The sequence below is a fragment of the Rhinichthys klamathensis genome, unplaced genomic scaffold (assembly GCF_029890125.1).
Source record: "Rhinichthys klamathensis goyatoka isolate OS25496 unplaced genomic scaffold, OSU_Roscu_1.1 h1tg000750l_1, whole genome shotgun sequence".
Classification (NCBI taxonomy): domain Eukaryota; kingdom Metazoa; phylum Chordata; class Actinopteri; order Cypriniformes; family Leuciscidae; genus Rhinichthys; species Rhinichthys klamathensis.
In genome coordinates this window covers 207,916-235,000 of record NW_026607158.1, presented here as the reverse complement: position 1 = coordinate 235,000, position 27,085 = coordinate 207,916, and the positions used below count along the sequence as shown (strand labels likewise).

The 27,085-nt window shown below is 44.1% G+C and overlaps 1 protein-coding gene across 10 annotated transcripts in view; it reads left to right on the top strand.

The window, feature by feature from the left end:
• tcf7 (transcription factor 7) overlaps positions 1-25,931 on the top strand; it is a 95,461-nt gene extending 69,530 nt beyond the window's left edge. For 4 of the 10 annotated variants that reach the window (XM_056242758.1, XM_056242757.1, XM_056242756.1 and 1 more), the window contains 2 exons: positions 2,234-2,306; positions 25,501-25,931. In XM_056242758.1, coding sequence (XP_056098733.1) covers positions 2,234-2,306; positions 25,501-25,732 — 305 coding nt within the window. In that variant the 3' untranslated portion in view covers positions 25,733-25,931. Of the gene's footprint in view, positions 1-2,233; positions 2,307-25,477 lie in introns of all 10 variants that reach the window. The other 6 variants (XM_056242764.1, XM_056242761.1, XM_056242759.1 and 3 more) reach the window with 3 other exon arrangements.
• Positions 25,932-27,085: the final 1,154 nt, after the last annotated feature.

Here is a 27,085-nt window from a genome sequence, read left to right as displayed (position 1 = left end):
GATAGATGTTTCATGATGGATAGATGCACTTTTATGATGGACAGATGCACTTTTATGATGGACAGATGCACTTTTATGATGGACAGATGCACTTTTATGATGGATAGATGTTTTATGATGGACAGATGAACTTTTATGATGGACAGATGCACTTTTATGATGGATAGATACACTTTTATGATGGATAGATGTTTCATGATGGATAGATGCACTTTTATGATGGACAGATGCACTTTTATGATGGACAGATGCACTTTTATGATGGACAGATGCACTTTTATGATGGACAGATGCACTTTTGTGATGGACAGATGCACTTTTATGATGGACAGATGCACTTTTATGATGGATAAATGCACTTTTATGATGGATAGATGCACTTTTATGATGGATAGATACACTTTTATGATGGATAGATACACTTTTATGATGGACAGATGCACTTTTATGATGGACAGATGCACTTTTATGATGGACAGATGCACTTTTATGATGGACAGATGCACTTTTATGATGGATAGATGCACTTATGATGGACAGATGCACTTTTATGATGGATAGATACACTTTTATGATGGACAGATGCACTTTTATGATGGATAGATACACTTTTATGATGGATGGATGCACTTTTATGATGGATGGATGCACTTTTATGATGGACAGATGCACTTTTATGATGGATAGATGCACTTTTATGATGGATAGATGCACTTTTATGATGGATAGATACACTTTTATGATGGATAGATGCACTTTTATGATGGATAGATACACTTTTATGATGGACAGATGCACTTTTATGATGGATAGATGCACTTTTATGATGGATAGATGCACTTATGATGGACAGATGCACTTTTATGATGGATAGATACACTTTTATGATGGACAGATGCACTTTTATGATGGATAGATACACTTTTATGATGGATAGATGCACTTTTATGATGGACAGATGCACTTTTATGATGGATAGATGCACTTTTATGATGGACAGATGCACTTTTATGATGGATAGATACACTTTTATGATGGACAGATGCACTTTTATGATGGACAGATGCACTTTTATGATGGACAGATGCACTTTTATGATGGATAGATGCACTTTTATGATGGATAGATGCACTTTTATGATGGACAGATGCACTTTTATGATGGATAGATGCACTTTTATGATGGACAGATGCACTTTTATGATGGATAGATAAACTTTTATGATGGACAGATGCACTTTTATGATGGATAGATGCACTTTTATGATGGACAGATGCACTTTAATGATGGACAGATGCACTTTTATGATGGACAGATGCACTTTTATGATGGATAGATGCACTTATGATGGACAGATGCACTTTTATGATGGATAGATACACTTTTATGATGGACAGATGCACTTTTATGATGGATAGATGCACTTTTATGATGGATTGATAAACTTTTATGATGGACAGATGCACTTTTATGATGGATAGATGCACTTTTATGATGGATAGATACACTTTTATGATGGACAGATGCACTTTTATGATGGACAGATGCACTTTTATGATGGACAGATGCACTTTTATGATGGATAGATACACTTTTATGATGGACAGATGCACTTTTATGATGGATAGATGCACTTTTATGATGGATAGATACACTTTTATGATGGACAGATGAACTTTTATGATGGATAGATGCACTTTTATGATGGATAGATACACTTTTATGATGGATAGATGGCCGTTTCTGTTTTGAAGTCCATAAAAGTGCATTTACTGCCATTATAAAGCTTTGCAGAGCCAGGACATTTTTTAATATAACTCTGATTGTATTCGTCTGAAAGAAGAACGTCATACACACCTAGGATGACATGAGGGTGAGTAAATCATGGGCTAATTTTCATTTTTGGGTGAACTATCCCTTTAAATAGACTGTGGCACTTTTTCTGCTTTTGTTTTGATGTCATCACCAACATATGCAGTATATTGTATATCATATGCAGTAGTACATAATACAGACTACATAATATGATATGTAGCTCTATTTGCAACGAGGGCTTGGTTTATGAGGGGGCGCTCTGACTGTCTTGATTGAGATTGCTTTTCTATTTCTCCTGGTGTGCGGATGGCTAACCTCTCTGGCTTGGCGGCCTCTTTCCCCTTCATCTCCTTCACTCAATCTTCTGTCTCTGCCGCTGGCTCTTTCCCGGTGCTCACGCATGCTGCCTTTCGCTCAGACCCCGGCTCGCCAAAGAAATGCCGTGCTCGCTTTGGGCTCAACCAACAAACGGACTGGTGTGGCCCCTGCAGGTGTGTACTACTGCCCTTCTGTCCCGCATCTGTCACTAACATGAGTGCTCTTTAACTGCGCTGTCCTGCAGAGTTCAGCTCCAGCCCTGATCCTGTATGTTTCAAGAGTGAAACTCTGCAGGACAGTTTCCCAGCTCTGCTTTACTGAAACAAATGCGCTTACAAATGCCTTCACTGTTTCTGCTCTGTCCATCAAGCTTTGAGTCGTAGTCCTGCTTGAACCAACCAGTCATTACTTGTGCACAGTGGAGGACGAAATACCAAAAACATAAAGTGACTGAGTAAAAGTGCAGATATACAAAGTCAAAGTTTTTTTTACCAATGTGCTTTACACCACATCCTTAAGCATCAAAATGCCAAAAAAGGAAAGATAAGACCGACAAATTAAATATTGACAAAAACCTCATTGGTTCTTGAGAAGCTCAAATGTGCTGCGTAACACGAGAATGAACCTCATTGGCTCTTGCTGAAGCTCAAACGTGCTGCGTAACACGAGAATGAACCTCATTGGTTCTTGAGAAGCTCAAATGTGCTGCGTAACACGAGAATGAACCTCATTGGCTCTTGCTGAAGCTCAAACGTGCTGCGTAACACGAGAATGAACCTCATTGGTTCTTGAGAAGCTCAAACGTGCTGCGTAACACGAGAATGAACCTCATTGGCTCTTGAGAAGCTCAAACGTGCTGCGTAACACGAGAATGAACCTCATTGGTTCTTGAGAAGCTCAAACGTGCTGCGTAACACGAGAATGAACCTCATTGGCTCTTGCAGAAGCTCAAACGTGCTGCGTAACACGAGAATGAACCTCATTGGTTCTTGAGAAGCTCAAACGTGCTGCGTAACACGAGAATGAACCTCATTGGCTCTTGCAGAAGCTCAAACGTGCTGCGTAACACGAGAATGAACCTCATTGGTTCTTGAGAAGCTCAAACGTGCTGCGTAACACGAGAATGAACCTCATTGGCTCTTGCAGAAGCTCAAACGTGCTGCGTAACACAAGAATGAACCTCATTGGTTCTTGAGAAGCTCAAACGTGCTGCGTAACACGAGAATGAACCTCATTGGTTCTTGAGAAGCTCAAACGTGCTGCGTAACACGAGAATGAACCTCATTGGTTCTTGCTGAAGCTCAAACGTGCTGCGTAACACGAGAATGAACCTCATTGGCTCTTGAGAAGCTCAAACGTGCTGCGTAACACGAGAATGAACCTCATTGGTTCTTGCAAAAGCTCAAACGTGCTGCGTAACACGAGAATGAACCTCATTGGCTCTTGAGAAGCTCAAACGTGCTGCGTAACACGAGAATGAACCTCTTTGGCTCTTGCAGAAGCTCAAACGTGCTGCGTAACACGAGAATGAACCTCATTGGCTCTTGAGAAGCTCAAACGTGCTGCGTAACACGAGAATGAACCTCATTGGCTCTTGAGAAGCTCAAACGTGCTGCGTAACACGAGAATGAACCTCATTGGCTCTTGCAGAAGATCAAACGTGCTGCGTAGCACGAGAATGAACCTCATTGGCTCTTGAGAAGCTCAAACGTGCTGCGTAACACGAGAATGAACCTCATTGGTTCTTGCAGAAGCTCAAACGTGCTGCGTAACACGAGAATGAACCTCATTGGTTCTTGCAGAAGCTCAAACGTGCTGCGTAACACGAGAATGAACCTCATTGGCTCTTGAGAAGCTCAAACGTGCTGCGTAACACGAGAATGAACCTCATTGGTTCTTGCAGAAGCTCAAACGTGCTGCGCAACACGAGAATGAACCTCATTGGCTCTTGAGAAGCTCAAACGTGCTGCGTAACACGAGAATGAACCTCATTGGCTCTTGCAGAAGCTCAAACGTGCTGCGTAACACAAGAATGAACCTCATTGGTTCTTGCAGAAGCTCAAACGTGCTGTGTAACACGAGAATGAACCTCATTGGTTCTTGAGAAGCTCAAACGTGCTGCGTAACACGAGAATGAACCTCATTGGCTCTTGAGAAGCTCAAACGTGCTGCGTAACACGAGAATGAACCTCATTGGCTCTTGAGAAGCTCAAACGTGATGCGTAACACGAAAATGAACCTCATTGGCTCTTGAGAAGCTCAAACGTGATGCGTAACACGAAAATGAACCTCATTGGTTCTTGCAGAAGCTTAAACGTGCTGCGTAACACGAGAATGAACCTCATTGGTTCTTGCAGAAGCTCAAACGTGCTGCGTAACACGAGAATGAACCTCATTGGCTCTTGAGAAGCTCAAACGTGATGCGTAACACGAAAATGAACCTCATTGGTTCTTGCAGAAGCTTAAACGTGCTGCGTAACACGAGAATGAACCTCATTGGTTCTTGCAGAAGCTCAAACGTGCTGCGTAACACGAGAATGAACCTCATTGGCTCTTGAGAAGCTCAAACGTGCTGCGTAACACGAGAATGAACCTCATTGGTTCTTGCAGAAGCTCAAACGTGCTGCGTAACACGAGAATGAACCTCATTGGCTCTTGCTGAAGCTCAAACGTGCTGCGTAACACGAGAATGAACCTCATTGGCTCTTGAGAAGCTCAAACGTGATGCGTAACACGAAAATGAACCTCATTGGTTCTTGCAGAAGCTCAAACGTGCTGCGTAACACGAGAATGAACCTCATTGGTTCTTGAGAAGCTCAAACGTGCTGCGTAACACGAGAATGAACCTCATTGGTTCTTATAACACAAGAATGAACCTCATTGGTTTCTTGCTGAAGCTCAAACGTGCTGCGTAACACAAGAATGAACCTCATTGGTTCTTGCTGAAGCTCAAACGTGCTGCGTAACACAAGAATGAACCTCATTGGTTCTTGCTGAAGCTCAAACGTGCTGCGTAACACGAGAATGAACCTCATTGGTTCTTGAGAAGCTCAAACGTGCTGCGTAACACGAGAATGAACCTCATTGGTTCTTATAACACAAGAATGAACCTCATTGGTTCTTGCTGAAGCTCAAACGTGCTGCGTAACACGAGAATGAACCTCATTGGTTCTTGAGAAGCTCAAACGTGCTGCGTAACACGAGAATGAACCTCATTGGCTCTTGAGAAGCTCAAACGTGCTGTGTAACACGAGAATGAACCTCATTGGTTCTTGAGAAGCTCAAACGTGCTGCGTAACACAAGAATGAACCTCATTGGTTCTTGAGAAGCTCAAACGTGCTGCGTAACACAAGAATGAACCTCATTGGCTCTTGAGAAGCTCAAACGTGCTGCGTAACACAAGAATGAACCTCATTGGCTCTTGAGAAGCTCAAACGTGCTGCTTAACACGAGAATGAACCTCATTGGTTCTTGAGAAGCTCAAACGTGCTGCGTAACACAAGAATGAACCTCATTGGCTCTTGAGAAGCTCAAACGTGCTGCGTAACACAAGAATGAACCTCATTGGCTCTTGAGAAGCTTAAACGTGCTGCGTAACACAAGAATGAACCTCATTGGCTCTTGAGAAGCTCAAACGTGCTGCGTAACACAAGAATGAACCTCATTGGCTCTTGAGAAGCTCAAACGTGCTGCGTAACACAAGAATGAACCTCATTGGCTCTTGAGAAGCTCAAACGTGCTGCGTAACACAAGAATGAACCTCATTGGTTCTTGAGAAGCTCAAACGTGCTGCGTAACACAAGAATGAACCTCATTGGTTCTTGAGAAGCTCAAACGTGCTGCGTAACACAAGAATGAACCTCATTGGCTCTTGAGAAGCTCAAACGTGCTGCGTAACACGAGAATGAACCTCATTGGTTCTTGAGAAGCTCAAACGTGCTGCGTAACACGAGAATGAACCTCATTGGTTCTTGCAGAAGCTCAAACGTGATGCGTAACACGAGAATGAACCTCATTGGTTCTTGAGAAGCTCAAACGTGCTGCGTAACACAAGAATGAACCTCATTGGTTCTTGCTGAAGCTCAAACGTGCTGCGTAACACAAGAATGAACCTCATTGGTTCTTGAGAAGCTCAAACGTGCTGCGTAACACGAGAATGAACCTCATTGGCTCTTGAGAAGCTCAAACGTGCTGCGTAACACGAGAATGAACCTCATTGGCTCTTGAGAAGCTCAAACGTGCTGCGTAACACGAGAATGAACCTCATTGGCTCTTGAGAAGCTCAAACGTGCTGCGTAACACAAGAATGAACCTCATTGGCTCTTGCTGAAGCTCAAACGCGCTGCGTAACTCGAGAATGAACCTCATTGGCTCTTGAGAAGCTCAAACGTGCTGCGTAACACAATTATGAACCTCATTGGTTCTTGCTGAAGCTCAAACGTGCTGCATAACACGAGAATGAACCTCATTGGTTCTTGAGAAGCTCAAACGTGCTGCGTAACACGAGAATGAACCTCATTGGCTCTTGCTGAAGCTCAAACGTGCTGCGTAACACGAGAATGAACCTCATTGGCTCTTGAGAAGCTCAAACGTGCTGCGTAACACAAGAATGAACCTCATTGGCTCTTGCAGAAGCTCAAACGTGCTGCGTAACACGAGAATGAACCTCATTGGCTCTTGCAGAAGCTCAAACGTGCTGCGTAACACAAGAATGAACCTCATTGGTTCTTGAGAAGCTCAAACGTGCTGCGTAACACGAGAATGAACCTCATTGGCTCTTGCTGAAGCTCAAACGTGCTGCGTAACACGAGAATGAACCTCATTGGCTCTTGAGAAGCTCAAACGTGCTGCGTAACACAAGAATGAACCTCATTGGCTCTTGCTGAAGCTCAAACGTGCTGCGTAACACGAGAATGAACCTCATTGGCTCTTGAGAAGCTCAAACGTGCTGCGTAACACAAGAATGAACCTCATTGGCTCTTGCAGAAGCTCAAACGTGCTGCGTAACACAAGAATGAACCTCATTGGTTCTTGCTGAAGCTCAAACGTGCTGCGTAACACGAGAATGAACCTCATTGGTTCTTGAGAAGCTCAAACGTGCTGCGTAACACGAGAATGAACCTCATTGGCTCTTGCTGAAGCTCAAACGTGCTGCGTAACACGAGAATGAACCTCATTGGCTCTTGAGAAGCTCAAACGTGCTGCGTAACACAAGAATGAACCTCATTGGTTCTTGCTGAAGCTCAAACGTGCTGCGTAACACGAGAATGAACCTCATTGGCTCTTGCTGAAGCTCAAACGTGCTGCGTAACACGAGAATGAACCTCATTGGTTCTTGCAGAAGCTCAAACGTGCTGCGTAACACGAGAATGAACCTCATTGGCTCTTGCTGAAGCTCAAACGTGCTGCGTAACACAAGAATGAACCACATTGGCTCTTGAGAAGCTCAAACGTGCTGCGTAACACGAGAATGAACCTCATTGGTTCTTGCAGAAGCTCAAACGTGCTGCGTAACACGAGAATGAACCTCATTGGCTCTTGCTGAAGCTCAAACGTGCTGCGTAACACAAGAATGAACCTCATTGGCTCTTGAGAAGCTCAAACGTGCTGCGTAACATGAGAATGAACCTCATTGGTTCTTGCTGAAGCTCAAACGTGCTGCGTAACACGAGAATGAACCTCATTGGTTCTTGCTGAAGCTCAAACGTGCTGCGTAACACGAGAATGAACCTCATTGGTTCTTGCAGAAGCTCAAACGTGCTGCGTAACACGAGAATGAACCTCATTGGTTCTTGCAGAAGCTCAAACGTGCTGCGTAACACGAGAATGAACCTCATTGGTTCTTGCTGAAGCTCAAACGTGCTGCGTAACACGAGAATGAACCTCATTGGTTCTTGCTGAAGCTCAAACGTGCTGCGTAACACGAGAATGAACCTCATTGGCTCTTGAGAAGCTCAAACGTGCTGCGTAACACGAGAATGAACCTCATTGGCTCTTGCTGAAGCTCAAACGTGCTGCGTAACACGAGAATGAACCTCATTGGTTCTTGCTGAAGCTCAAACGTGCTGCGTAACACGAGAATGAACCTCATTGGTTCTTGCAGAAGCTCAAACGTGCTGCGTAACACGAGAATGAACCTCATTGGTTCTTGCTGAAGCTCAAACGTGCTGCGTAACACGAGAATGAACCTCATTGGTTCTTGCAGAAGCTCAAACGTGCTGCGTAACACGAGAATGAACCTCATTGGCTCTTGAGAAGCTCAAACGTGCTGCGTAACACGAGAATGAACCTCATTGGTTCTTGCTGAAGCTCAAACGTGCTGCGTAACACGAGAATGAACCTCATTGGTTCTTGCAGAAGCTCAAACGTGCTGCGTAACATGAGAATGAACCTCATTGGCTCTTGCTGAAGCTCAAACGTGCTGCGTAACACGAGCATGAACCTCATTGGTTCTTGAGAAGCTCAAACGTGCTGCGTAACACGAGAATGAACCTCATTGGTTCTTGCTGAAGCTCAAACGTGCTGCGTAACACGAGAATGAACCTCATTGGTTCTTGCTGAAGCTCAAACGTGCTGCGTAACACAAGAATGAACCTCATTGGTTCTTGAGAAGCTCAAACGTGCTGCGTAACACGAGAATGAACCTCATTGGCTCTTGCAGAAGCTCAAACGTGCTGCGTAACACAAGAATGATCCTCATTGGTTCTTGCAGAAGCTCAAACGTGCTGCGTAACACGAGAATGAACCTCATTGGTTCTTGCTGAAGCTCAAACGTGCTGCGTAACACGAGAATGAACCTCATTGGCTCTTGAGAAGCTCAAACGTGATGCATAACACGAAAATGAACCTCATTGGTTCTTGCAGAAGCTCAAACGTGCTGCGTAACACGAGAATGAACCTCATTGGTTCTTGAGAAGCTCAAACGTGCTGCGTAACACGAGAATGAACCTCATTGGTTCTTGCTGAAGCTCAAACGTGCTGCGTAACACGAGAATGAACCTCATTGGTTCTTATAACACAAGAATGAACCTCATTGGTTTCTTGCTGAAGCTCAAACGTGCTGCGTAACACGAGAATGAACCTCATTGGTTCTTGAGAAGCTCAAACGTGCTGCGTAACACAAGAATTAACCTCATTGGTTCTTGAGAAGCTCAAACGTGCTGCGTAACACAAGAATGAACCTCATTGGCTCTTATAACACAAGAATGAACCTCATTGGTTCTTGCTGAAGCTCAAACGTGCTGCGTAACACGAGAATGAACCTCATTGGTTCTTGAGAAGCTCAAACGTGCTGCGTAACACGAGAATGAACCTCATTGGTTCTTATAACACAAGAATGAACCTCATTGGTTCTTGCTGAAGCTCAAACGTGCTGCGTAACACGAGAATGAACCTCATTGGTTCTTATAACACGAGAATGAACCTCATTGGTTCTTGAGAAGCTCAAACGTGCTGCGTAACACAAGAATTAACCTCATTGGTTCTTGAGAAGCTCAAACGTGCTGCGTAACACAAGAATTAACCTCATTGGTTCTTGAGAAGCTCAAACGTGCTGCGTAACACGAGAATGAACCTCATTGGTTCTTGAGAAGCTCAAACGTGCTGCGTAACACAAGAATTAACCTCATTGGTTCTTGAGAAGCTCAAACGTGCTGCGTAACACAAGAATGAACCTCATTGGCTCTTGAGAAGCTCAAACGTGCTGCTTAACACAAGAATGAACCTCATTGGCTCTTGAGAAGCTCAAACGTGCTGTGTAACACGAGAATGAACCTCATTGGTTCTTGAGAAGCTCAAACGTGCTGCGTAACACGAGAATGAACCTCATTGGCTCTTGAGAAGCTCAAACGTGCTGTGTAACACGAGAATGAACCTCATTGGCTCTTGAGAAGCTCAAACGTGCTGTGTAACACAAGAATGAACCTCATTGGTTCTTGAGAAGCTCAAACGTGCTGCGTAACACAAGAATGAACCTCATTGGCTCTTGAGAAGCTCAAACGTGCTGCGTAACACAAGAATGAACCTCATTGGTTTTTGAAAAGTTAAATTGTGCTGCGTAACACAAGAATGAACCTCATTGGCTCTTGAGAAGCTCAAACGTGCTGCGTAACACGAGAATGAACCTCATTGGTTCTTGCTGAAGCTCAAACGTGCTGCGTAACACGAGAATGAACCTCATTGGTTCTTGAGAAGCTCAAACGTGCTGCGTAACACAAGAATGAACCTCATTGGTTCTTGAGAAGCTCAAACGTGCTGCGTAACACAAGAATGAACCTCATTGGCTCTTGAGAAGCTCAAACGTGCTGCGTAACACAAGAATGAACCTCATTGGTTTTTGAAAAGTTAAATTGTGCTGCGTAACACAAGAATGAACCTCATTGGCTCTTGAGAAGCTCAAACGTGCTGCTTAACACGAGAATGAACCTCATTGGTTCTTGAGAAGCTCAAACGTGCTGCGTAACACAAGAATGAACCTCATTGGCTCTTGAGAAGCTCAAACGTGCTGCGTAACACAAGAATGAACCTCATTGGCTCTTGAGAAGCTCAAACGTGCTGCGTAACACAAGAATGAACCTCATTGGTTTTTGAGAAGCTCAAACGTGCTGCGTAACACAAGAATGAACCTCATTGGCTCTTGAGAAGCTTAAACGTGCTGCGTAACACAAGAATGAACCTCATTGGCTCTTGAGAAGCTCAAACGTGCTGCGTAACACAAGAATGAACCTCATTGGCTCTTGAGAAGCTCAAACGTGCTGCGTAACACAAGAATGAACCTCATTGGCTCTTGAGAAGCTCAAACGTGCTGCGTAACACCAGAATGAACCTCATTGGTTCTTGAGAAGCTCAAACGTGCTGCGTAACACAAGAATGAACCTCATTGGTTCTTGAGAAGCTCAAACGTGCTGCGTAACACAAGAATGAACCTCATTGGCTCTTGAGAAGCTCAAACGTGCTGCGTAACACGAGAATGAACCTCATTGGCTCTTGAGAAGCTCAAACGTGCTGCGTAACACGAGAATGAACCTCATTGGTTCTTGCAGAAGCTCAAACGTGCTGCGTAACACGAGAATGAACCTCATTGGTTCTTGAGAAGCTCAAACGTGCTGCGTAACACAAGAATGAACCTCATTGGTTCTTGCAGAAGCTCAAACGTGCTGCGTAACACGAGAATGAACCTCATTGGTTCTTGAGAAGCTCAAACGTGCTGCGTAACACAAGAATGAACCTCATTGGTTCTTGCTGAAGCTCAAACGTGCTGCGTAACACGAGAATGAACCTCATTGGCTCTTGAGAAGCTCAAACGTGCTGCGTAACACGAGAATGAACCTCATTGGCTCTTGAGAAGCTCAAACGTGCTGCGTAACACAAGAATGAACCTTATTGGTTCTTGCTGAAGCTCAAACGTGCTGCGTAACACGAGAATGAACCTCATTGGCTCTTGAGAAGCTCAAACGTGCTGCGTAACACGAGAATGAACCTCATTGGTTCTTGCAGAAGCTCAAACGTGCTGCGTAACACGAGAATGAACCTCATTGGCTCTTGAGAAGCTCAAACGTGCTGCGTAACACAAGAATGAACCTCATTGGCTCTTGAGAAGCTCAAACGTGCTGCGTAACACAAGAATGAACCTCATTGGCTCTTGAGAAGCTCAAACGTGCTGCGTAACATGAGAATGAACCTCATTGGTTCTTGCTGAAGCTCAAACGTGCTGCGTAACATGAGAATGAACCTCATTGGTTCTTGCTGAAGCTCAAACGTGCTGCGTAACACGAGAATGAACCTCATTGGCTCTTGCTGAAGCTCAAACGTGCTGCGTAACACAAGAATGAACCTCATTGGTTCTTGCTGAAGCTCAAACGTGCTGCGTAACACAAGAATGAACCTCATTGGCTCTTGAGAAGCTCAAACGTGCTGCGTAACATGAGAATGAACCTCATTGGTTCTTGCTGAAGCTCAAACGTGCTGCGTAACATGAGAATGAACCTCATTGGTTCTTGCTGAAGCTCAAACGTGCTGCGTAACACGAGAATGAACCTCATTGGCTCTTGCTGAAGCTCAAACGTGCTGCGTAACACAAGAATGAACCTCATTGGTTCTTACTGAAGCTCAAACGTGCTGCGTAACACGAGAATGAACCTCATTGGTTCTTGCTGAAGCTCAAACGTGCTGCGTAACACGAGAATGAACCTCATTGGTTCTTGCTGAAGCTCAAACGTGCTGCGTAACACGAGAATGAACCTCATTAGTTCTTGCTGAAGCTCAAACGTGCTGCGTAACACGAGAATGAACCTCATTGGTTCTTGCAGAAGCTCAAACGTGCTGCGTAACACGAGAATGAACCTCATTGGTTCTTGCTGAAGCTCAAACGTGCTGCGTAACACGAGAATGAACCTCATTGGTTCTTGCAGAAGCTCAAACGTGCTGCGTAACACGAGAATGAACCTCATTGGCTCTTGCTGAAGCTCAAACGTGCTGCGTAACACGAGAATGAACCTCATTGGTTCTTGCTGAAGCTCAAACATGCTGCGTAACACGAGAATGAACCTCATTGGCTCTTGCAGAAGCTCAAACGTGCTGCGTAACACGAGAATGAACCTTATTGGCTCTTGCAGAAGCTCAAACGTGCTGCGTAACACGAGAATGAACCTCATTGGCTCTTGCAGAAGCTCAAACGTGCTGCGTAACACAAGAATGAACCTCATTGGTTCTTGCTGAAGCTCAAACGTGCTGCATAACACGAGAATGAACCTCATTGGTTCTTGCTGAAGCTCAAACGTGCTGCGTAACACGAGAATGAACCTCATTGGTTCTTGCTGAAGCTCAAACGTGCTGCATAACACGAGAATGAACCTCATTGGTTCTTGAGAAGCTCAAACGTGCTGCGTAACACGAGAATGAACCTCATTGGTTCTTGAGAAGCTCAAACGTGCTGCGTAACACGAGAATGAACCTCATTGGTTCTTGAGAAGCTCAAACGTGCTGCGTAACACGAGAATGAACCTCATTGGTTCTTGCTGAAGCTCAAACGTGCTGCATAACACGAGAATGAACCTCATTGGTTCTTGCAGAAGCTCAAACGTGCTGCATAACACGAGAATGAACCTCATTGGTTCTTGAGAAGCTCAAACGTGCTGCGTAACACGAGAATGAACCTTATTGGCTCTTGCAGAAGCTCAAACGTGCTGCGTAACACGAGAATGAACCTCATTGGTTCTTGCTGAAGCTCAAACGTGCTGCATAACACGAGAATGAACCTCATTGGTTCTTGCTGAAGCTCAAACGTGCTGCGTAACACGAGAATGAACCTCATTGGTTCTTGAGAAGCTCAAACGTGCTGCGTAACACAAGAATGAACCTCATTGGTTCTTGCTGAAGCTCAAACGTGCTGCGTAACACAAGAATGAACCTCATTGGTTCTTGCTGAAGCTCAAACGTGCTGCGTAACACGAGAATGAACCTCATTGGCTCTTGCAGAAGCTCAAACGTGCTGCGTAACACGAGAATGAACCTCATTGGTTCTTGAGAAGCTCAAACGTGCTGCGTAACACGAGAATGAACCTCATTGGTTCTTGCTGAAGCTCAAACGTGCTGCGTAACACGAGAATGAACCTCATTGGCTCTTGCAGAAGCTCAAACGTGCTGCGTAACACGAGAATGAACCTCATTGGTTCTTGAGAAGCTCAAACGTGCTGCGTAACACGAGAATGAACCTCATTGGTTCTTGAGAAGCTCAAACGTGCTGCGTAACACGAGAATGAACCTCATTGGCTCTTGCAGAAGCTCAAACGTGCTGCGTAACACGAGAATGAACCTCATTGGCTCTTGAGAAGCTCAAACGTGCTGCGTAACACGAGAATGAACCTCATTGGTTCTTGAGAAGCTCAAACGTGCTGCGTAACACAAGAATGAACCTCATTGGCTCTTGCAGAAGCTCAAACGTGCTGCGTAACACGAGAATGAATCCTCATTGGCTCTTGCAGAAGCTCAAACGTGCTGCGTAACACAAGAATGAACCTCATTGGTTCTTGCAGAAGCTCAAACGTGCTGCGTAACACGAGAATGAACCTCATTGGTTCTTGCTGAAGCTCAAACGTGCTGCGTAACACGAGAATGAACCTCATTGGTTCTTGCTGAAGCTCAAACGTGCTGCATAACACGAGAATGAACCTCGTTGGCTCTTGAGAAGCTCAAACGTGCTGCGTAACACGAGAATGAACCTCATTGGCTCTTGCTGAAGCTCAAACGTGCTGCGTAACACGAGAATGAACCTCATTGGCTCTTGCTGAAGCTCAAACGTGCTGCGTAACACGAGAATGAACCTCATTGGTTCTTGCTGAAGCTCAAACGTGCTGCGTAACACAAGAATTAACCTCATTGGCTCTTGCAGAAGCTCAAACGTGCTGCGTAACACGAGAATGAACCTCATTGGTTCTTGCTGAAGCTCAAACGTGCTGCGTAACACGAGAATGAACCTCATTGGTTCTTGCTGAAGCTCAAACGTGCTGCATAACACGAGAATGAACCTCATTGGTTCTTGCTGAAGCTCAAACGTGCTGCGTAACACGAGAATGAACCTCATTGGTTCTTGCTGAAGCTCAAACGTGCTGCGTAACACGAGAATGAACCTCATTGGTTCTTGCTGAAGCTCAAACGTGCTGCATAACACGAGAATGAACCTCGTTGGCTCTTGAGAAGCTCAAACGTGCTGCGTAACATGAGAATGAACCTCATTGGCTCTTGCTGAAGCTCAAACTTGCTGCGTAACACGAGAATGAACCTCATTGGCTCTTGCTGAAGCTCAAACGTGCTGCGTAACACGAGAATGAACCTCATTGGTTCTTGCTGAAGCTCAAACGTGCTGCGTAACACAAGAATGAACCTCATTGGCTCTTGCAGAAGCTCAAACGTGCTGCGTAACATGAGAATGAACCTCATTGGCTCTTGCTGAAGCTCAAACGTGCTGCGTAACACGAGAATGAACCTCATTGGTTCTTGAGAAGCTCAAACGTGCTGCGTAACACGAGAATGAACCTCATTGGTTCTTGCAGAAGCTCAAATGTGCTGCGTAACACGAGAATGAACCTCATTGGTTCTTGAGAAGCTCAAACGTGCTGCGTAACACGAGAATGAACCTCATTGGTTCTTGCAGAAGCTCAAACGTGCTGCGTAACATGAGAATGAACCTCATTGGCTCTTGCTGAAGCTCAAACGTGCTGCGTAACACGAGAATGAACCTCGTTGGCTCTTGCTGAAGCTCAAACGTGCTGCGTAACACGAGAATGAACCTCATTGGCTCTTGCTGAAGCTCAAACGTGCTGCGTAACACGAGAATGAACCTCGTTGGCTCTTGCTGAAGCTCAAACGTGCTGCGTAACATGAGAATGAACCTCATTGGCTCTTGCTGAAGCTCAAACGTGCTGCGTAACATGAGAATGAACCTCATTGGCTCTTGCAGAAGCTCAAACGTGCTGCGTAACACGAGAATGAACCTCATTGGCTCTTGCTGAAGCTCAAACGTGCTGCGTAACACGAGAATGAACCTCGTTGGCTCTTGAGAAGCTCAAACGTGCTGCGTAACATGAGAATGAACCTCATTGGCTCTTGCTGAAGCTCAAACTTGCTGCGTAACACGAGAATGAACCTCATTGGCTCTTGCTGAAGCTCAAACGTGCTGCGTAACACGAGAATGAACCTCATTGGTTCTTGCTGAAGCTCAAACGTGCTGCGTAACACAAGAATGAACCTCATTGGCTCTTGCAGAAGCTCAAACGTGCTGCGTAACATGAGAATGAACCTCATTGGCTCTTGCTGAAGCTCAAACGTGCTGCGTAACACGAGAATGAACCTCATTGGTTCTTGAGAAGCTCAAACGTGCTGCGTAACACGAGAATGAACCTCATTGGTTCTTGCAGAAGCTCAAGTGTGCTGTGTAACACGAGAATGAACCTCATTGGTTCTTGAGAAGCTCAAACGTGCTGCGTAACACGAGAATGAACCTCATTGGTTCTTGCAGAAGCTCAAACGTGCTGCGTAACATGAGAATGAACCTCATTGGCTCTTGCTGAAGCTCAAACGTGCTGCGTAACACGAGAATGAACCTCATTGGTTCTTGAGAAGCTCAAACGTGCTGCGTAACACGAGAATGAACCTCATTGGTTCTTGCTGAAGCTCAAACGTGCTGCGTAACACGAGAATGAACCTCATTGGTTCTTGCAGAAGCTCAAACGTGCTGCGTAACACGAGAATGAACCTCATTGGTTCTTGCAGAAGCTCAAACGTGCTGCGTAACACGAGAATGAACCTCATTGGTTCTTGCAGAAGCTCAAATGTGCTGCGTAACACGAGAATGAACCTCATTGGTTCTTGAGAAGCTCAAACGTGCTGCGTGACACGAGAATGAACCTCATTGGCTCTTGCTGAAGCTCAAACGTGCTGCGAAACAGGAGAATGAACCTCATTGGCTCTTGAGAAGCTCAAACGTGCTGCGTAACACAAGAATGAACCTCATTGGCTCTTGAGAAGCTCAAACGTGCTGCGTAACACGAGAATGAACCTCATTGGCTCTTGAGAAGCTCAAACGTGCTGCGTAACACGAGAATAGACCTGATTGGTTCTTAAAACACGAGAATGAACCTCATTGGCTCTTGAGAAGCTCAAACGTGCTGCATAACACGAGAATGAACCTCATTGGTTCTTGAGAAGCTCAAACGTGCTGCGTAACACAAGAATTAACCTCATTGGCTCTTGAGAAGCTCAAACGTGCTGCGTAACACAAGAATGAACCTCATTGGCTCTTGAGAAGCTCAAACGTGCTGCGTAACACAAGAATGAACCTCATTGGCTCTTGAGAAGCTCAAACGTGCTGCGTAACACAAGAATGAACCTCATTGGCTCTTGCTGAAGCTCAAACGTGCTGCGTAACACGAGAATGAACCTCATTGGTTCTTGCAGAAGCTCAAACGTGCTGCGTAACACAAGAATGAACCTCATTGGCTCTTGAGAAGCTCAAACGTGCTGCGTAACACGAGAATGAACCTCATTGGCTCTTGAGAAGCTCAAACGTGCTGCGTAACACGAGAATGGACCTGATTGGTTCTTAAAACACGAGAATGAACCTTATTGGTTCTTGAGAAGCTCAAACGTGCTGCATAACACGAGAATGAACCTCATTGGTTCTTGAGAAGCTCAAACGTGCTGCGTAACACAAGAATGAACCTCATTGGCTCTTGAGAAGCTCAAACGTGCTGCGTAACACGAGAATGAACCTCATTGGCTCTTGCTGAAGCTCAAACGTGCTGCGTAACACGAGAATGAACCTCATTGGTTCTTATAACACGAGAATGAACCTCATTGGCTCTTGAGAAGCTCAAACGTGCTGCGTAACACGAGAATGAACCTCATTGGTTCTTGAGAAGCTCAAACGTGCTGCGTAACACGAGAATGAACCTCATTGGCTCTTGCAGAAGCTCAAACGTGCTGCGTAACACGAGAATGAACCTCATTGGCTCTTGAGAAGCTCAAACGTGCTGCGTAACACAAGAATGATCCTCATTGGTTCTTGAGAAGCTCAAACGTGCTGCGTAACACGAGAATGAACCTCATTGGCTCTTGCAGAAGCTCAAACGTGCTGCATAACACGAGAATGAACCTCATTGGTTCTTGAGAAGCTCAAACGTGCTGCGTAACACGAGAATGAACCTCATTGGTTCTTGCAGAAGCTCAAACGTGCTGCGTAACACGAGAATGAACCTCATTGGTTCTTATAACACGAGAATGAACCTCATTGGCTCTTGAGAAGCTCAAACGTGCTGCGTAACACGAGAATGAACCTCATTGGTTCTTGAGAAGCTCAAACGTGCTGCGTAACACGAGAATGAACCTCATTGGTTCTTATAACACGAGAATGAACCTCATTGGCTCTTGAGAAGCTCAAACGTGCTGCGTAACACGAGAATGAACCTCATTGGTTCTTGAGAAGCTCAAACGTGCTGCGTAACACGAGAATGAACCTCATTGGCTCTTGCAGAAGCTCAAACGTGCTGCGTAACACGAGAATGAACCTCATTGGCTCTTGAGAAGCTCAAACGTGCTGCGTAACACAAGAATGATCCTCATTGGTTCTTGAGAAGCTCAAACGTGCTGCGTAACACGAGAATGAACCTCATTGGCTCTTGCAGAAGCTCAAACGTGCTGCATAACACGAGAATGAACCTCATTGGTTCTTGAGAAGCTCAAACGTGCTGCGTAACACGAGAATGAACCTCATTGGTTCTTGAGAAGCTCAAACGTGCTGCGTAACACGAGAATGAACCTCATTGGCTCTTGAGAAGCTCAAACGTGCTGCGTAATAGGGGTGGGAATCTTTTACCATCTCACGATTCAATTCGATTCCGATTCTTGAGCCCACGATTCGATTCAAAATCGATTTTCGATTCAAAAAGATTTTCGATTTAAAACGATTCGATTTTATCCATAATGATTTATAATCGGGTTTCTGATCATGATCTCCTCTCATCTGCTTTGCTATACAGAATGACAAACGGAGACCAGTGTCCTCTAGGATTTTTTCCAGCTGTGGTGGCAGGCCCATTTCGCCAGGGAGAGGGGGCGTGGCCCATGAGTGATATTGCCATTGGCCATGCCCCCTTACCCCAGGTGTTTAAACCTCCCCTAAGTATTATAACATTATAACATGAAAGGCTCGAATAAGAGCGGCAAAGCGATTATGCGCATCCCGTGCGCAGAATGATGCACTTGAAGCAACGCGAAGTCACAGCGCGCAGCGCTCCGGATTGAAAAGTTCAAAGCACAAAGCGAAGAGATTATATCTGTCTATCTATGCTTAATATGTTATATATTTGCAACAGTTTATTGAGCATTTTCTTTTAAAAGTTTTAAATTTCAGTTACAGTGCGGATGAAGAACAATTCATAGCGCTCTCCAGTGCTGTAATCTAACAGACACCCGGGAGAAAGGATTATGATTTAAAAAACGCTATAACGCGACGCGCTGTGTTTGAATGCTGAATGGAGAATGACTGAGGAGAGATGAGTTTCCATTAACTTTAACTAACGACTTAAATATTAATTTTTACCTCACATTATGCTATTGAATGACTTTAGAAGTCTTGGAATATGTGCGAACACTTTATGGTGCTTCACAATTTTTTTATGCCTTAGCTTAACAATAAAACTAGTATGCACATTAATATCGGACCTCACTGAGAAGCTGCAGCCGTGGCGGGATTATTTTAGGTGTGGCGGCCGGCCACGGCAGATGAATGTAGAAGCATCATATTTAGAAGCATCAGAAGCTCTATAAAAGCATCCATATTTGCTTCCTCTCATTTGCCGCTCACGTTCAAAAACCGGCTGCGTGCATGACGTCCGGACGTCCCGTATAGGCTATAGTTACAAAAATGGAGGCGAACAGCCAGCTGATTTTATTTATTTATTAAATCGATTCTTGGACATTTCAGATCGATTCTGAATCGTTGCAAATGAGAATCTAGATTCTTCTGTGAATCGATTTTTTGGCACACCCCTACTGCGTAACACGAGAATGAACCTCATTGGTTCTTGAGAAGCTCAAACGTGCTGCATAACACGAGAATGAACCTCATTGGTTCTTGAGAAGCTCAAACGTGCTGCGTAACACAAGAATGAACCTCATTGGTTCTTGAGAAGCTCAAACGTGCTGCATAACACGAGAATGAACCTCATTGGTTCTTGAGAAGCTCAAACGTGCTGCGTAACACAAGAATGAACCTCATTGGTTCTTGAGAAGCTCAAACGTGCTGCATAACACGAGAATGAACCTCATTGGTTCTTGAGAAGCTCAAACGTGCTGCGTAACACAAGAATGAACCTCATTGGTTCTTGAGAAGCTCAAACGTGCTGCGTAACACAAGAATGAACCTCATTGGTTCTTGAGAAGCTCAAACGTGCTGCATAACACGAGAATGAACCTCATTGGTTCTTGAGAAGCTCAAACGTGCTGCGTAACACGAGAATGAACCTCATTGGTTCTTGAGAAGCTCAAACGTGCTGCATAACACGAGAATGAACCTCATTGGTTCTTGAGAAGCTCAAACGTGCTGCGTAACACAAGAATGAACCTCATTGGTTCTTGAGAAGCTCAAACGTGCTGCGTAACACAAGAATGAACCTCATTGGCTCTTGAGAAGCTCAAATTTGCTGCGTAACACGAGAATGAACCTCATTGGCTCTTGAGAAGCTCAAACTTGCTGCATAACACGAGAATGAACCTCATTGGCTCTTGCAGAAGCTCAAACGTGCTGCGTAACACGAGAATGAACCTCATTGGTTCTTGAGAAGCTCAAACGTGCTGCGTAACACGAGAATGAACCTCATTGGTTCTTGAGAAGCTCAAACTTGCTGTGTAACACGAGAATGAACCTCATTGGTTCTTGAGAAGCTCAAACTTGCTGTGTAACACGAGAATGAACCTCATTGGTTCTTGAGAAGCTCAAACGTGCTGCGTAACACGAGAATGAACCTCATTGGTTCTTGAGAAGCTCAAACGTGCTGCGTAACACAAGAATGAACCTCATTGGCTCTTGAGAAGCTCAAACGTGCTGCGTAACACGAGAATGAACCTCATTGGCTCTTGAGAAGCTCAAACGTGCTGCGTAACACGAGAATGAACCTCATTGGCTCTTGAGAAGCTCAAACGTGCTGCGTAACACGAGAATGAACCTCATTGGCTCTTGCAGAAGCTCAAACGTGCTGCGTAACACGAGAATGAACCTCATTGGCTCTTGAGAAGCTCAAACGTGCTGCGTAACACGAGAATGAACCTCATTGGCTCTTGAGAAGCTCAAACGTGCTGCGTAACACAAGAATGAACCTCATTGGCTCTTGAGAAGCTCAAACGTGCTGCGTAACACGAGAATGAACCTCATTGGCTCTTGCATAAGCTCAAACTTGCTGCGTAACACGAGAATGAACCTCATTGGCTCTTGAGAAGCTCAAACGTGCTGCGTAACACAAGAATGAACCTCATTGGCTCTTGAGAAGCTCAAACGTGCTGCGTAACACAAGAATGAACCTCATTGGCTCTTGAGAAGCTCAAACGTGCTGCGTAACACGAGAATGAACCTCATTGGCTCTTGCATAAGCTAAAACTTGCTGCGTAACACGAGAATGAACCTCATTGGCTCTTGAGAAGCTCAAACATGCTGCGTAACACGAGAATGAACCTCATTGGCTCTTGAGAAGCTCAAACATGCTGCGTAACACGAGAATGAACCTCATTGGCTCTTGAGAAGCTCAAACGTGCTGCGTAACACCAGAATGAACCTCATTGGCTCTTGCTGAAGCTCAAACATGCTGCGTAACACGAGAATGAACCTCATTGGCTCTTGAGAAGCTCAAACGTGCTGCGTAACACCAGAATGAACCTCATTGGCTCTTGAGAAGCTCAAACGTGCTGCGTAACACGAGAATGAACCTCATTGGTTCTTGCTGAAGCTCAAACGTGCTGCGTAACACGAGAATGAACCTCATTGGTTCTTGAGAAGCTCAAACGTGCTGCGTAACACAAGAATGAACCTCATTGGTTCTTGCTGAAGCTCAAACGTGCTGCGTAACATGAGAATGAACCTCATTGGTTCTTGCTGAAGCTCAAACGTGCTGCGTAACACGAGAATGAACCTCATTGGTTCTTGCTGAAGCTCAAACGTGCTGCGTAACACGAGAATGAACCTCATTGGCTCTTGCTGAAGCTCAAACGTGCTGCGTAACACGAGAATGAACCTCATTGGTTCTTGCTGAAGCTCAAACGTGCTGCGTAACACGAGAATGAACCTCATTGGCTCTTGAGAAGCTCAAACGTGCTGCGTAACACGAGAATGAACCTCATTGGCTCTTGAGAAGCTCAAACGTGCTGCGTAACACGAGAATGAACCTCATTGGCTCTTGAGAAGCTCAAACGTGCTGCGTAACACGAGAATGAACCTCATTGGTTCTTGAGAAGCTCAAACGTGCTGCGTAACACGAGAATGAACCTCATTGGCTCTTGAGAAGCTCAAACGTGCTGCGTAACACGAGAATGAACCTCATTGGTTCTTGAGAAGCTCAAACGTGCTGCGTAACACGAGAATGAACCTCATTGGCTCTTGCTGAAGCTCAAACGTGCTGCGTAACACGAGAATGAACCTCATTGGTTCTTATAACACGAGAATGAACCTCATTGGCTCTTGAGAAGCTCAAACGTGCTGCGTAACACGAGAATGAACCTCATTGGTTCTTATAACACGAGAATGAACCTCATTGGTTCTTATAACACGAGAATGAACCTCATTGGCTCTTGAGAAGCTCAAACGTGCTGCGTAACACGAGAATGAACCTCATTGGCTCTTGAGAAGCTCAAACGTGCTGCGTAACACGAGAATGAACCTCATTGGTTCTTGAGAAGCTCAAACGTGCTGCGTAACACGAGAATGAACCTCATTGGCTCTTGCTGAAGCTCAAACGTGCTGCGTAACACGAGAATGATCCTCATTGGTTCTTGAGAAGCTCAAACGTGCTGCGTAACACGAGAATGATCCTCATTGGCTCTTGAGAAGCTCAAACGTGCTGCGTAACACGAGAATGAACCTCATTGGTTCTTATAACACGAGAATGAACCTCATTGGTTCTTATAACACGAGAATGAACCTCATTGGCTCTTGAGAAGCTCAAACGTGCTGCGTAACACGAGAATGAACCTCATTGGCTCTTGAGAAGCTCAAACGTGCTGCGTAACACGAGAATGAACCTCATTGGTTCTTGAGAAGCTCAAACGTGCTGCGTAACACGAGAATGAACCTCATTGGCTCTTGCTGAAGCTCAAACGTGCTGCGTAACACGAGAATGAACCTCATTGGTTCTTATAACACGAGAATGAACCTCATTGGCTCTTGAGAAGCTCAAACGTGCTGCGTAACACGAGAATGAACCTCATTGGTTCTTATAACACGAGAATGAACCTCATTGGTTCTTATAACACGAGAATGAACCTCACTGGCTCTTGAGAAGCTCAAACGTGCTGCGTAACACGAGAATGAACCTCATTGGCTCTTGAGAAGCTCAAACGTGCTGCGTAACACGAGAATGAACCTCATTGGCTCTTGAGAAGCTCAAACGTGCTGCGTAACACGAGAATGAACCTCATTGGTTCTTGCTGAAGCTCAAACGTGCTGCGTAACACAAGAATGAACCTCATTGGCTCTTGAGAAGCTCAAACGTGCTGCGTAACACGAGAATGAACCTCATTGGTTCTTGCTGAAGCTCAAACGTGCTGCATAACACGAGAATGAACCTCATTGGTTCTTGCAGAAGCTCAAACGTGCTGCATAACACGAGAATGAACCTCATTGGCTCTTGCAGAAGCTCAAACGTGCTGCGTAACACGAGAATGAACCTCATTGGCTCTTGAGAAGCTCAAACGTGCTGCGTAACACGAGAATGAACCTCATTGGCTCTTGCAGAAGCTCAAACGTGCTGCGTAACACGTGAATGAACCTCATTGGTTCTTGCTGAAGCTCAAACGTGCTGCGTAACACGAGAATGAACCTCATTGGCTCTTGAGAAGCTCAAACGTGCTGCGTAACACAAGAATGAACCTCATTGGTTCTTATATCACGAGAATGGACCTGATTGGTTCTTGAGAAGCTCAAACGTGCTGCGTAACACGAGTAACAAAATAACACAAATAACAATGCTAGTCCATGCTAGAAGTGCAGAATGACGCAACACGAGTGGCGTCTGTGGACACATCCCGAGCGCTCTGCTTCCGCTGGAGTGTCGAGCTCACGCCTCCTCGTGCCCTCAGTAAAGCGTCTGCTCACTGTGGTCAGCCGGAGCTCCAGCTCGACGTCTCCGAGCTCAGTTTCCTGTGGTGGCCGAGCGCTGCTAACGCTCCTGTCAGGGACACTTTGATGCGGGCGAGTGTGTGAGACTTTGATTTGTGTCTGAAGTGACTGCGGTGGATCTGATCTCCAGGCTCTCCTGGCGGGTTGGCACTGTGGTTTGGTAGCGCTGCGGTTTACAGACGATAGCTGATAACACTTTCCACTTCAACACTAACTGTAATATTCTGTTGCTGTATCATGCATGAGGGTGGGTAAACACTTCATTGTAGGATGACCTATTCCTTCAGTGCATGGAAGTCCATAGGTTTATACACTATGGACAAAAACATTGTTTTTTCATGCACTTTCATGCATTTTATCTTCTTTCAGACGAGTGGAAAGAAAAATCCACAATACACATTTAAGTGTTTATTTTATTACACTTTTGTCCATTTTTGTCTAGATTTCAATTACAAAACATATCTTTAAAGATTAGAAATCTCCACTTCAGCAGCCTCACACACACCAAACTTTACAGTGTTATTCCAATCTATATTCATATATCATTCGCCTGATTTATAGAACAATATATATCCTAAAAACATGGTGAAAATGTATTTTTCCCTCTGATTTATCCAAAATCCCTTTGATTCTAATATGTCAACAAAATCAAACAAGAATTTTGAACCTGGCATTATGCAATCTGCATATTTATGTTCTGGAAATGTATGCAAATTAGTGCATATTTAATTAGATAATGTCTGATTTGCATATTTTACCATTAAGATGTTTTTTTCTTAGTTCTGTCCTTAAAAAGTTACACAAGATATTTGCATATAGTCCACACAAATCTTATGATCCCTCTTTTTTTCCTCATTTTAATAATTACGGTCTTAAAGATTCTGCGAACGTATGCACTCCACTGTATTTAAGCAGGACTAAATATCGTTCCTGCTGGAAAACATGCCTTGGTGATTTTAAATAGGTTGAAGAGCCGGCCGTGTGGAATCCACATGTGCCGGATCTGATCTTTTTAACTTTAAGGTTTGAGTTGGTTCAAAAATGTATCCTAAATTTAGAATACATTTATGTGTGAACTTCCTGAAGAGTCGTAATTTCTGAATATAAACATTCACACGCCGGTTTTGAGCACAAATGCGTGGGTTACGACCTCGTCAGGGGACTTTAATAGAGCAGTAGCTCATATTCTTGCATAACTGTTTGTTTTGGTAACACTTTATTTTACAGTGTCCTTGTTAAATGTACTTACCATAGTAATAACAGTAAATTATGCATAATTACATGCAACTAACCCTCATCCAAACCCTATAGTCAGTACATGTAGTTAATATTACTCAGTACTTAAATACATAATTACACTGTAACAATGACACCTTAAAATAAAGTGTTACCTTTGTTTTTTGTGTGCTTTTATTTTCTGTCATTGTTCACATTTGTGACGTTTCACATCCACGCTTTATTCACAGATAACTCTCTTGACTGTTCCTAGGAGGAAAAAGAAGTGCATTCGCTACCTTCAGCGAGGACGCTGCGCCAGCCCCCATTCTTCCGATGGAAGTGCTATAGACTCCTCCCCCTCACCTGTCAATCACCTGCCAAGCCCCGCCTCCCCCGCCAGCAGGCCCCGCCCACAGAGTGGCAAACGCTCCGCCCACCCGCCCAGACTCTCGCTCCACTTCAGCAGAATTAAAACAGAGAGCACGACGCCCCAGCCACAATAACCCATGCCGAGACTCACTCCTCACGTTCTGTGCTCCTGTTTACTCCTCAAAAAGAAAAAAAAAATGTATGTGGCGCGTCATTCATCTTTTTAGGAAGTCGTGGCAATAGATTTTCTCGTGGGTGAATCTCATGAAGAACGTTTTCTCTCTTTTCTTTTATTGACAATTAAGCATATTATTGTTTTCATTAACAAAAATTTGTTTTTTTTTTTGCATTTTGGTACTGTAGTTTGGACAATTATATAGGAAACAATATATATTAATCCTCTAGTGCTGTTCAGTCATTTTTGAAATGAAATCATTTTTGAAATGAAAAATAGTACTTTTTTTCACTTCATCGGATTGCTACGAAACTTGGTAAAGATTTTGGCACTTGCTGTTTGAACACACACACACACACACACACACACACAAAAATATGGACATGATTGGAAGAGGTTAATGGTCCTGTAAAGAATAGTCACACTTGTGCTCCTCGCCTCAAAAATGAGCGCATTAGAAATGAATGAGAGAGTTTCCTCTAGTGGAAGCGTTCGGTACTGCAGCCGAACACACTCGCACTGAAAGCTCGTTTTTGGAGATATAAAAATTGCAAAACAGCTTGTTTAGATTTCTGGCTTTGATTTTCTCACAGTTTTAGAGTAAAACGTGTTTTGGAAAATATATATTTTATATAAAAAAAATTAAAATAGTATTTTTCTGCATTTTTCCATCACAATAATTAACTTTTTAAACTCTTCACCTCAGCAATAATCTGCCAAGTGGCGTCTTTAAAGAGAGATCAAACTTAAGATGTACGACAGTTTAAGTTGGAAATTAAATTTTCAGGTCTATGCTCAAAAAGTGAATAAATTATAAATACTGCATAAATATAATTTAGTACTATAAAAACCCTTAAAAATACAAAATATTATTTTTTCTTTTTTGACTGACACGCGAACAGTACCAGAGGGTTAAATATGATTTTCTGTATTACAGTAATGCGACTGTAGTTCTCATTCTCATTAGAAAGTACCATTGATCCATTACAGTCATGAGGGTTTGGCGGGAATGTGCTTAATTGTCTTGAAGATAATGTCACAATCCAAAGAGCCTGAATAGTCTTAAAGCCTCGATTTTCTCGTGTATTTCTCCGTGAGATTCAGCCACTGTGTGTTAAACCGCTTACGACTGCCGATGATCCATCACTTAATGCCATGTGTCTCTACATCACTGAAAAGTTCTCAATTCTACAATCAAGTAACTGTGTTGTAAAACTTATTCTTTTATAGATATGAAAGTCCGTAAATAACTCAACTTTTATATGTTTTTATGTAAAGAGAAAAAAACAAAAAAAAAATCTTGGGCTGTTTA